The sequence below is a fragment of the Ylistrum balloti genome, unplaced genomic scaffold (assembly GCF_031769215.1).
Source record: "Ylistrum balloti isolate Yb309-2 unplaced genomic scaffold, AGI_CSIRO_Ybal_v1 Utg369954, whole genome shotgun sequence".
Taxonomy (NCBI): Eukaryota; Metazoa; Mollusca; class Bivalvia; order Pectinida; family Pectinidae; genus Ylistrum; species Ylistrum balloti.
The window spans coordinates 920582-933417 of NW_026782055.1; the positions used below are offsets into that span (position 1 = coordinate 920582).

Below are 12836 nucleotides of genomic sequence, written 5' to 3' on the forward strand. Positions count from 1 at the left end.
CTTCTTCTCTATAACCCAAAGGCCCAGAGTGCTTATAATGGGATTGTAACATGCTGGCATAGAGAGCTTCCTAGTTTGTTCATATTTTTTTTACCTTGACCCACTTTCAAAGGTTGCAGGTTTCAAATAAGTTTAAATGATCTCTTTTAAATTTACAAACAACACAGGATGCTGATATGGAGTTAGTATCATCATGGAATAAAGTGCATCTTTCAGGGTCACAGGTTTCAAATATGTTGAACTCTTTAAATGACTTCTCCTTGATCATGCTGGGATGAAGGGTTTTCTCTTTTAAAAGGTCACAGGGGTCAAATGTGTTAAAATCTTCAATTGGCTTCTTAATAATGAAATTGTCAAGGCTGTTGATATTGGTTCTTTAATAAAAGTGGATGGAGGCCTACCAAATTTTTTCAAATATTTGACTTTGACTTGGGTCAAATGAGTTGCGATCTTAAATGATTTTTTTTTCAACATGTAATAGGTTCCGAGTAATGACATTTGTGAATGTCAAGGATATGAGTTTGCAAAGACTTTAAAAACCAACATTGTCTTCTATGGAAGCTGTAGATTAGTTGAGGTTAGGTCTTTAAAGTCAGATGACCATTAAAGCCCGTGGGCCTCTTGTTTTCTTCAATGGAGGGTTGGGGGTGCATGTTTCTTATCAACTTAACATTTCTGTCTGGAATGTCAACCTTTTCATGAATGCGTTTGTTTTCAAAATTTTGAATATTCTCAGTTGTCATTGTAACAACCTACCAAATAAGCAGATCTTGGCAGATGTTTTGATTTGCTGGGAAAATCAATGTATCATTTCATTGTTGAGCAATGCTAAAAAAATGAGCCTTAAAGTGATAGTGTACTGCTATTGCTTTTTCATTTATTTAAAATCCCTTTAAAATTATAAAATAGCTACAGCAAGAAGGAACTCTGAAAAATAAATATAGATATTTAACGTTGTTTGAAAAACACACCTGTACGGATTGAGTGTTGACCCCGTTTTGAGTACACGCAGATCTGTGATGTCACAGAAACCCTCATACTTTGATATTTCAACCAAATCTGATTTTCTTTGGGTCCTAAATTCCTAGAGAGGTCATTCAGATGATTTCTTCATTTATGTTTATCAAATAGAACTTGATAGTAAATCTCTCAGTTTGATGTTTCATCTTCATATTTTAATACAGTTTAATCCAGCTCCCCCTTCCATCCTCCATGTTTTTACTGAATTGATAATCAATTCCTTTTCTATACTAAAAAGTAAGAAATGTTCTGGAGGTTACTAAAACATCTACAAAAAGCATCAGGACCTGTATCAGTCTCTGAATTGAAATTTATACCTAGTCAAAGTATGGAATTTTTATGTTTGAAATCTGAAATGTTTTCAAATAACATTACAAAATGATGCAAGTTCTACATCGAACATTAAGCCATTTTAAACATAGAACTTGTCTCTGGGACACTAAATGGACACAGATCCTGGTACTTGTACTTTATTTTTAAGCTTTAATCAGAATGAATTAAAAGCAAAAGTCTGAAGGACATCTTGGCAAATTGCAAAGTAAATCCAATTTACTGTTAAGGATATGTTTTCACTGGAGTATTTTTTTCAGGTGTCCATAGCTGTTGAAATTTTGTGATAGATAACATTTGTAAACGCTGTTAATGCTCTTCCAAATCAGTAGAATTATAGACCCTGAAAAATAATATCCAGTTTGAAAATCCTCTACAGTGAACTGTTTTCACTTCAGATTGCAGTATTGAAATGGAAGAAAGAACAAAAAAAAAACCATCAAAATTTCATAAAAATTTATTCATATGTACAAATACCCTTTAAAAAGATCAATATTGATTTACAATCTATTTTAAAATGCCCTGCTAAAATAATTTGCTCAATTGTATTTTATCATTTCATTTGGAAATTAACAGCTACATCACCAGTTTCAGCTATATTATTTATCTATTAGTGCTGAGAAGTACATCAGGTATGGATCCCATAACGAAAACCTGTTGTAAACTTAAACATATAAAAACATTCACTATGAATGTTTCGGCAAAATATGCATTTTTCTTCAATGTCTGTACCACATTTACAGCATGTAAATATAATCTCCAATAGCACATGAACCCTTCACATCAGTTGTCTCCTCCAAACAGTCTTTTTTCTGTCTTACTGACATTCCAAGATTACCAAAAAGTCCAGGGTCTTCTTGATAAGATGCAACAGTTTTTTCCCCATAAAATATGCAATGGTTAAGTATATCTCAAATACATAGCAAAGCAACATGATGTCAAATCTGTATAAACTTTTACGTCTATGTACTTGTGGAGCCCTTACCTTCTAATCTTGATTGATTGGAGATGATCAGTGTTCCAATTACTGAATGAATCTGGACAAAATTGGCACACCATCACTGTGTTGAGATGAAGTTAAAATTCTCAATAGAAAATTAGTCCTTGTGGTAGGTTTTGGGTTATCTATATCAGGTTCTCTATATATCTTGCATATTCTACTACAATCTGGAGCCTCAAAAAAGCCAACAGGAAACTACAAGTGTCTTAAATATCAATATCATTGAATTTCCAAAATAAACTGAAAATTAGAATGAGTAGCATTTGTTTTTCTCTATAATCTTATCTGTATTGATATCTTAAGATGAATACTGAGTATAGAAGCACGACAGTTAATAAAACACACATTTGCATTCTGTTGAAATTGCTAGTATTTTTTGCTTTCCCTGTGATACTGCTCTACAATCTGCTTATTTCTCCTTCAGAAACAGTTGCAAAACTCCGTAAATATCCTGATTCAAGATATCTGACACTGCATCAAAGTAATAACATTTTGCAATTCTAGAACGAGACAAAAACTTGACCCAGTGAACAATGTGCTAGTTGGCAGTTTATGGTGTACCTACCGGTGAAGAGCTCACCAGTCCGGATAAACACCCTAGACCTTGTCTGCTTCTTGGCTGCACAGAGAAAATAATGACATTATCATATAGCAATGCACAAGACAGTAATGCAGATCTCCATTGCTCATATCTTCCATTAACATTTTAAAGGTTTTCTTACAAAATAATATGCTAATGAAATACTTTTTCAAAAGTCTTACTCAAATCAGAAAAAAGAATGATCTATCCCACATCTGGTTATAATCAAAGTTAAACGTTAATACCACCAATGCCTGTAAAACTGGAGTCATGAAATATTCACGCAAGCACAATTTTACAGAAGCCATGCAACAGTGAAAAACAAAACCATTTTGTCAACAATCTAGTCACCAACATTGTTGGGGGCACAAAACCCAACAGCAAGTCTACTTGCTGTGACCAATAAACAACACATGTAAAGAATATAAATAACTGAAAGCAGTCACCAACACCATGTTGGGGGCCTTAGCCCAACAGCTTGTCTCGCTGTGACCACTAATAACTAATCGCGAGCTTTCAGTCACCAACAGGTTAAGTTGGGGGTACTCGGACCCAACAGCAAGCTTAGTTGCTGTGACCACTTGCCTTGATCATTGTTCCCTGCAACCCGAGTCTAATGACCTTCATATTCAAAAGCTTACCCTGGACACAGATTTTTGGTAAACAAATAAGTTCATTCATAATCACTGTAAAACAGTGTATCCCACATTTTCTGGATTCTGTACATGTTTGTTTTAATCTTCAGTGGTTGTGTCCAGAGTACTCCGACAAAAACACAGGTAGTCACCAACAGAATGTTGGGGGCAACTAGGCCCAACAACAAGAATACTTGCTGTGACAACTTGCCTTGATCACGGTCACATCCGACCTATCGTCATAGAACCCGAAACAAAAGTAAGAAATATCGCCAACTGAAGTTGGGGGCTGGACTGCCCAACAGTGAAGATTATCTCTTGCACTGTGACATTATTCACTTGCCTGCTGGAGTTGATGGTATGTATGTGGTTAACCAGCTTTGTAACACTGACAATGGTATAAACAGTAATTCAAAGTAAATTATCAATGAGTTTTACATCACTTGCCTTGCTTTCTGGTACACCAAATAAAGTCAGCTCAACTGTACCAATCTTACAGAAAACATCCTAATTTTTTGCTTATCATTTTCACAAAACATAATATTGATCAAATATAAAAGGAGATCCAGCTGCTTGCATGAACATTATTTTACTTCAATCGTATTTTCAGTCATCAGTGTAATAGTTTCATAGAGAACAGGCAATCAAGTTCAACTGACTTCATCCATGCATTAATGTCCACAAGCCTTTTTATAAAAATTCAGACGGCTCAGTTCTTGGCTGTTAATCAAGGCACTGACGTCTCAGCTATACAAGGATATTGACAATTCTTTCTAATACATAAAAGTAAACAGCTCTGATTGTGACTTTAACAATGCAAATATTGCATCAAGACCTTATACTAAAATAATTGTTTTAAGCATGAACAAATTCACCTACAATCATGAACATATTTATCTGAAATAATATCCTGATTTAATGAAATACAAACAAGGTCCACCAAAAACATAAATAAGAAATTCATGAATATTGTGTGTTGTACAATGACTTGATAGTTTTATTGATAAAAATTACAATTCTTCATGCTATCTGACAACATTTCTTAAGATCAATTATCCACAAGCTATACAACTTATTTCAGAAATTAATTCATATACAAACTGATCATAACACTTACCAGCATCTGGTCAACCCCAAAGTGTTCTATGATCCTTCATTTTTATTCAAATTTAAAACAGTTCTGTATTAACCTGGCTAAGTCTTACCTTCCACTTAAAGCACACAAGACCAGCCATACACCCAAAGGGCTCTTTATCTACAAAATATTGTTCAACAGAAAACACATCTCATAATTTAACTTTAAATTTAACAGATGTGAATGTTAAGATCATGCATTCCTGTCCACATAATGACTTCTGATTAACTTAACTGAACAGCTGCCATCTGGACAGAACTGAAAGTGGGTTGAAGCACACAGCTATGATGGAGGATGAGAGTGATCTAAGTGGCACTGTAGTATGTAGGCAATCTCAGTAGTGACTTCCCTGTTGTATCTGTGGTCTAAATCCTCCCCACTGGTTCTCGTTCATGCCTCCCATTCCAGCAGATCCTCCCCTCATACCTTCAATATCAATAAATGCACAAACATTAGTCATTCACACAAATGAAAGATCAGAAGTAATTTACCTCCCGATCTTTTGTAAAAACACAGCATAATAACTGTCCATCCCTTATCACAAAATACAAAATGATACTAACAGGCCTATAGAACCTGTCTGACTATCGGGCTCTCTATCTATCACACAATACAAAATGATACTAACAGGCCCATAGAACCTGTCTAACTGTCGGGCTCTCTATCTATCACACAATACAAAATGATACTAACAGGCCTATAGAACCTGTCTAACTGTCGGGCTCTCTATCTATCACACAATACAAAATGATACTAACAGGCCTATAGAACCTGTCTAACTGTCGGGCTCTCTATCTATCACACAATACAAAATGATACTAACAGGACTATAGAACCTGTCTAACTGTCGGGCTCTCTATCTATCACACAATACAAAATGATACAAACTTGAAATTATTCAAATTGGAATCATGTACTTAAAACATTTCACTGCTCTTCAAGTTAACAATATAATTTTAAAACCTTTCAAGCTTACCTCCAGCTGATAGCATTTGCTTGTATTTTGGTAATGTGGCTCTCCTTTCCTCCTGTTGTACACATTAAAAAAAATTGATTATTGATACTAGTACCATTCATCTGCATAAAAAAATATAGATAGAACATGCCTATAGATTTCAAAATTCATTTTGTAATTGAAAACTTTACATTGCAGTAGTTCTGCTTAGATATGTTATTTTCATCGAAGTTTGAAAACTTTGACAGAGAGCATACTCGTATCCTCTGCCTCTCCTATCCTTTACAATAACACAATGAAATGTTATTCTGTTATGTAACTAGTTTTTAATGTTTCTCAATCAATCATATAAAACCACATAAGGGACAAATAAACTTAGTTTCAGTTATTTCCACTAAGCCATCATGTTGGGCAGAAGGACTAACGTCCAACACCCAACATGTATGAAATATCTGTATCTACTTTCTAGCAGTTCAAATCCATACCTTTAAGATTTCGCAGAAAATGAACACAACCTTTTTTCAAATCCATACCTTTTAAAAATTTTACAGGAAAAAAATACAAAGTGATTAAATTGGTGCAAAAACATAAGTAAATATCATTACTCCTACCTTTCAATGTTGATTATGTCATCATCATTATCAAATAAGGACTTACCAAGGAGATATCCTCATCAGGGTGCATGAGTTTAGAGGTCAAACCTGAGCTAGACTCTGGTTTCTTTATCTGTGGCGCACCAGTAATTGTTGCCCTTGATGGAGAAGAAGAGGTGGTGTTTGTAGCTGCTGCGGCGGGGAATGTTGGCTTCGCTTGACTGTTGATTGCTGATGACTTGTAGGACTGGCCCGATGATGATGAGGCTATAGATGACTGCAATTCCACAATATCAACATCTTTACATTTCAATCATACAAGGTACATCAAATATTAATGATAATTTTCTTTCACATTTCAAAAACATTTCAACAAAGTTTTGGCACTTAACTGGTATGTATACACATAATACTTTCATTCAAAATATTCATTCTTATACCTGAAAAACATTTCAGGGTATCCACGATTTTTCATAACATCAGGAATCGTTGTAAACAGGGACTGGTATCATCAATATTTTGGATTTCATTGTATTTGTAAAGCTGACTTCAAGGTCAATGAAAATCCGGATGACAACACATAATACAAACTTTTTTGTCATTATTCAATGTTGATTTCATGGTCAGGCACATGTACTAAAAGTTTACAGAAGACCATGCTCACCTGAGCTGCAGCAGGAAATAAAGGCTTTGAAGGTGCAGATGATGACATAGGTGGCTGCATGGGTGGTGGCGGGCCATTACCCGGCATGAAATTCCTGGGGGGCATTGGTGGCATCCCTGGGGGCATCCTACAATATTCCAATGTAAAGTTCTAGAAATCTTAACAACTGACAAGGCACATTTGAATTTCATTTCATACTCATGGGTGTACCAAACTTCCATGAAGATAGATATTATGTCTGAACTAGAGATGTTTTTTAACAATCAATATGGAAATATGGGTTGAATTAATAGAGTTTCCAATAATCTGTTTGGTTGAATTTTAGCTCTAGTTTTGATTACTGACCTTAACAGCAGACTTCTGGGACAAAAGCTCTAATCAGGTAAATTGTGCAGCTTTAACATGGTGAACAATTCAAGAGATGCATTACTGACAGTACAAATTACTGGTGGTAAGCTTTTACACCTTTAACCTTAAAACTGCCCTAATATATCACTTTAATTAGAAATGAAAGATGTAAACTTTACTGATATTAAGAATTTTAAGTGGAAACTTTTATTAGATATGCTTCTGTCAAGTTATTATATTTTACAGTATTTATTTTGCAACCTAAGAAATATCAAATCAGCTTACCCCATTGGACCCATAGGACCTGTAAACAAATTATTATAGATAATGAGTAAATATTACAACAGTTAGAACATCATTAATTCAAAATGTCATTACATTACAACCTACTCCAATAACATCACTAAAATCAGAAACTATGAAAATTTCACATACGTGATAATTTTTATTTTGATGGTTTGATATGACAATAACAGACATAGAAAAAGAGTTAAATCTTAATAGACATTAATCAGACATAACAAATTAGGTGGGTTCTTAAAATTATCAGCCAGAGTAATTTCACCCAGATATACCAAAAATTATTACAATAAATGGCATTCCATTTTTTTATACCTAAATAAACTTACCCATTGGTGGCATGGGTCCCATAGGCCCCATAGGACCCATTGGTCCCATTGGACCCATTGGTCCTGGTGGCATAGGTGGCATACCAGGTGGCATGCCAAATGGAGGCATGCCTGGCCCCATTGGGGGAGGCATACCATAATTGTTATATTGATTATTATTTCCTTGATTGCTGTCATCTTCATCGTCATCATCATCCTCATTGTCCTCTCTCATTCTTTTACTGGGTGGTTCTACAACAGCAATTCACATTTTAAAGTTGACTCAGAATATCTAAGCAGGAGTTTACATATGAATATGAAAGAGTCAACCCAAGAAACATCACTCAGTAGAAGGTTAGCACATTCTTTTCTTCATCCAACAACAAAATTGTAGGCCAGAATGTATTCATCACAGTGATACCATGTGTGTTTATTCTGCTCCCATCTCCCACTGCTATCAAATTGTACGTACCAGGGAAGCTATTTTTTGACTGTAGAACATCTCTTTCTGTTTTAATATATTTTAGTTTAGTACTTATTTCAATATTAGATTGTTTCCAAATGTCTTGACATTGAACCCATGAAGTAAAAATTGAAACAATTTCATCAGCCTGTACATACATGTTAAGTCTCCTAACCATGACCTGTCAATACTAACATTAGTTTATCCAAGCAAACCTAGCAAGGCTGAGAATTATTGTATACATAAAATTTAGTATCTTAACATCTTCACAATCCAAACTTGAGTGGATGATTCATAATTATAAACAGGATGCTACTCTAAATGAACAAATTACTTCAAACTTTTAAAGCTGAAGTACAACAAAACCCATGACATCAGTACTTGGAATTATGACCATTTATGAAATTGGCTGTACATAAACTTTTGTAAAAATACATTCAAAGAAAGCCACTTGAATTGTGCATTACCCTGTTTTTGTTTCTCATGGTCCTTAATATCTCCATCCGGAATACCTTCCATGCCATATATTTCAATTTCAACATTATTTCTTCCTGGTAAAGCATTTGGTATCTTGTCAATTTTGTCCTTGTGAACCTGGAAATAAGAATGTATTAAAAATCCTTGTCTATTAATTGTTGCATAACACATCTTCACAAATTCCAGTTTTCTTATCAATATATCAAAACCATTTGTGGACCAAACAAAACTTCTTTGCAACACTCTTTATCCCACATTTAAGCCATAATTTTTCAACTTTCTGTTTACAGGATTTAGGAACAATCAGTTTATGACAGCTATGGCTGCCATTTTGAATTTTAGTATGATGTAGGGGTACTGTTTGTTATATCAATTGGCACATAATTAGTTAAGTCTTGTTTACTTACAACTTCCTATTCATCAGAAGTAGCAATAACAATTTTTTTCAAGATGCCTGATACATATACACTCAGTATTAGAATTTTGTCAGAACTGCACCCCACTCACTTACCTGCATACAATGTATAGACAAACCAGGTCCAGTGTACAATTTCTTGTGACATATGTGACATTTGAAGTGTTTTGCTTTCTGATGCTGAATCAGGATCTTTTCATCATCAAACTCCCTGTTGCAGTACCTAAAATTCTTGTTAAGAAAATAAAATACTCACAACTTTCAAACTTTGGTATCCTCACTCAAAATGACATTAGTCTAAGTCATATTTACAGATTCTTCATGAACTTGTTGACATCATCTTAATCTAAACACATATTTAATCGTAAGTTCACAGTGGCATGGTTAGGACACATGTAATAAGCATACTTTGAGAACAACAAGATGACACGGGATACAGTAGACTCTCGCAGATGAGTTGGAATATTCTTAGTGCTCATGGGAATTGGTGGAGCTTTATTATCATCAATGATCAGTTATTACCAGTATATTGTAATTGGCTGTGGAAAACAGAATAAGTTCCAATAATTACTTGATTATTCATATAATTAACTAGTTTTGTGACCAATTACATTCCATCAATTCAATGTTTATTTGAACACTGCACAATTTAGTTTCCTAAATAGTCATTCTCACACTTAATATCACATAATTTTTTGCTCACGATGGTTCACTACCAGAACTGTCGCTGATCTTGATATCATTACTGATCTTTATTAGCACATCTACTGCATGACAAAATCTACGCACTGCTTTGTCTCATATTTAGCTAGTTTCTTGACCCCATTTGATTTACATAAAAATAAATCTTTCATGCTCTCGGTCATTTCTTGTCCATGATTACAAACGACGATAGAGCACACATTAATCTAGGAACAGATCCAGAACGAAACTAAAAACCGATTGATCGCTTGTGTTAGTTTTTTAACACTCTTTAAAATCTATAATAAATACTACATGGGAACCCCTATTCACATTACACCAGGAAGTATGGTGTATATAGCAAGTCTCAACAGAGTTATATCTATGACACGTTCAACACAATATTTAAGACAATACGTCAGTCGACATTTTGTTTTCTTTGTCAAATAATCTGAGTTTGGTTTCCAAATAAACTACTTAGAACTAAATCATATATGTTTTATCGTGGCGATCACGCCAATTTTGAAGGATACCAACACCAGGGCTTCAACTGCTTCTTCTTTTTCCTTCCCATTTTGTTTCGGAAAATACACACAGGAAATGGCGTCTCAACGAGTGGAAAATACCCGGATGTACTCCCAAAGGGAATGTATTATGATGTATTGAAAACCGTTATATTTCTGAGTATATCGCCCATATATAGTCAAAAGAAATTTTCTTTAATATAAAATTCCTTTTTTATTTGGGATATAATAGTCAAAAGTCAATCTGATGATCGTTCACTTTAACTTTGTTAACTATTTTCATTTTACAACGATGTCTCCCTACATGGAGGCTCCCAAAGGGAGAAAAACCTGTATGTAAGATAATATGAAGTTATGTTTCTATATACAAATGTCTGAAGGGCTTCTTTGCGTCCACGTTTGTATGGTCTTTGTGGTTACTCTTTGTAATATATTAGCATTAGCGACCGTCTTGCGATCAAAGACTCGTTAGTTGGAACCTGAGCTGGGGCAGGGAGGTTTTCTTTCTACCGTAAAAGTAGTCTACAGAGAAATAGTTTATTGTTTGCACATCACTACTTTTACTCCTCCCTATAACCAGAGACGTATATAACACATATATACGTCTCTGCTATAACAGGGACTTCGATCTTTGTCAGCACAAAAATTGATAAGGCACTGTTGGTAATATTGGTGTGGATCTGTTACACTGTTGGTGACATTGGTGTGGATCTGTTACACTTGATAATATTGGTGTGGATCTTTTACACTGTTGGTAATATTGGTGTGGGTCTGTTACACTGTTGGTGACATTGGTGTGGATCTTTTACACTGTTGGTAATATTGGTGTGAACAGGACCTACATAAGATATTACAGAAACTGCAATTATCAAAATGTAATATGGCTGCTTGTTGATGACATTGGTGTGGATCTGTTACACTGTTGGTAATATTGGTGTGAATCTGTTACACTGTTGGTAATATTGGTGTGGATCTGTTACACTGTTGGTGACATTGGTGTGGATCTGTTACACTTGATAATATTGGTGTGGATCTGTTACACTGTTGGTAATATTGGTGTGGGTCTGTTACACTGTTGGTGACATTGGTGTGGATCTTTTACACTGTTGGTAATATTGGTGTGAATCTGTTAGACTGTTAAATTGATAAGGCACAATATACGGGACCAACAGGACCTACATAAGATATTACAGAAACTGCAATTATCAAAATGTAATATGGCTGCTTGTTGATGACATTGGTGTGGATCTGTTACACTGTTGGTGACATTGGTGTGGATCTGTTACACTGTTGGTAATATTGGTGTGGGTCTGTTACACTGTTGGTGACATTGGTATGAATCTGCTACACTATTGGTAATATTGGTGTGGGTCTGTTACACTATTGGTAATATTGGTGTGGATCTGTTACACTGTTGGTGACATTGGTGTGGATCTGCTACACTATTGGTAATATTGGTGTGGATCTGCTACACTATTGGTAATATTGGTGTGAATCTGTTACTTTGTTGGTGACATTGGTGTGGATCTGCTACACTGTTGGTGACATTGGTGTGGATCTGCTACACTGTTGGTAATATTGGTGTGGATCTGTTACACTTTTGGTAACATTGGTGTGGATCAGTTACACTTTTGGTAATATTGGCGTGGATCTGTTACACTGTTGGTAATATTGGTGTGGATCTGTTACACTGTTGGTAATATTTGGTGTGGATTGGTTACACCGTTTGTAATATTGGTTTGGATCTGTTTAAACTGTTGGTAATATTGGTGTGGATATGTAACACTGTTGGTAACGTTATTATGGATTTGAAGATTGATATTAATGATAAGGATGTGGACCTCCTTTGTTTATATTTGGTTCTTAAACTTCACAAGAATTCATATAAACAGCATTTCAATACTGGCTTGTCTGGCTTTTCAACTAAATTTTTGTCCAACCATCTTCATGGACAAACTCGTAACACAGGGTTTCGAAAGATGCAGGCTGATAAAAATTACAGAGAAGTTTACGGTGGCCATAGTGATCTCATAGAGGAATATTCTATTTCTTTGTGCGATATGAAGTTGGACGTGTTTGATGCTAATTTTGCCTGTTGATTTTGTTTTTGTATACCTTGATTTCCATGGTGGGTGCCGTCAGTAAAGCAGAAAACGCTTAGTCTTCCAGATTACTGTTTTATTATCCTTTTCCTGGAATCTCTGTGTAAATCTTCATTGAGGCTGATTGTGATTTGAGTTTGGATTATGTTCACATGTTGGTCATACTTTGTTGTTTCTGTACTTCGTATGACTTTTGAGAAAGATAAAGTACAATAGGGCACTTCCATCCATGAAGAGTATTTGGTTCTACATTATCTGGGTACTGAGAAAAAGACTTTTGAAACTTCAGGCAATTTGACCTTTATT

General features: G+C 35.0%; 1 protein-coding gene across 1 annotated transcript; it reads right to left on the bottom strand.

Annotated features, from left to right (window-relative positions):
* Window positions 1–1791: 1791 nt before the first annotated feature.
* Window positions 1792–10503, bottom strand: LOC132547385 (BUB3-interacting and GLEBS motif-containing protein ZNF207-like). The gene is made up of 9 exons (XM_060211143.1): window positions 10438–10503; window positions 9320–9446; window positions 8799–8925; window positions 7890–8120; window positions 7546–7564; window positions 6913–7039; window positions 6313–6525; window positions 5677–5728; window positions 1792–5126 (listed from the first exon to the last, which is right to left on the bottom strand). Exons 1-9 carry the CDS (start codon window positions 10476–10478, stop codon window positions 5035–5037), a joined length of 1029 nt encoding a protein of 342 aa, XP_060067126.1. The 5' UTR covers window positions 10479–10503; the 3' UTR covers window positions 1792–5034.
* Window positions 10504–12836: the final 2333 nt, after the last annotated feature.

Excerpts from the sequence above, each read along its gene's own strand:
- LOC132547385 (XM_060211143.1), bottom strand. The coding sequence starts at position 10,478 with ATGGGAAGGAAAAAGAAGAAGCAGTTGAAGCCCTGGTGTTG. Across the intron at positions 9,447-10,437 it reads CAGTTGAAGCCCTGGTGTTG|GTACTGCAACAGGGAGTTTG; the intron begins GTATCCTTCAAA and ends CAAGAATTTTAG. Across the intron at positions 5,127-5,676 it reads GCAAATGCTATCAGCTGGAG|GTATGAGGGGAGGATCTGCT; the intron begins GTAAGCTTGAAA and ends TTGATATTGAAG.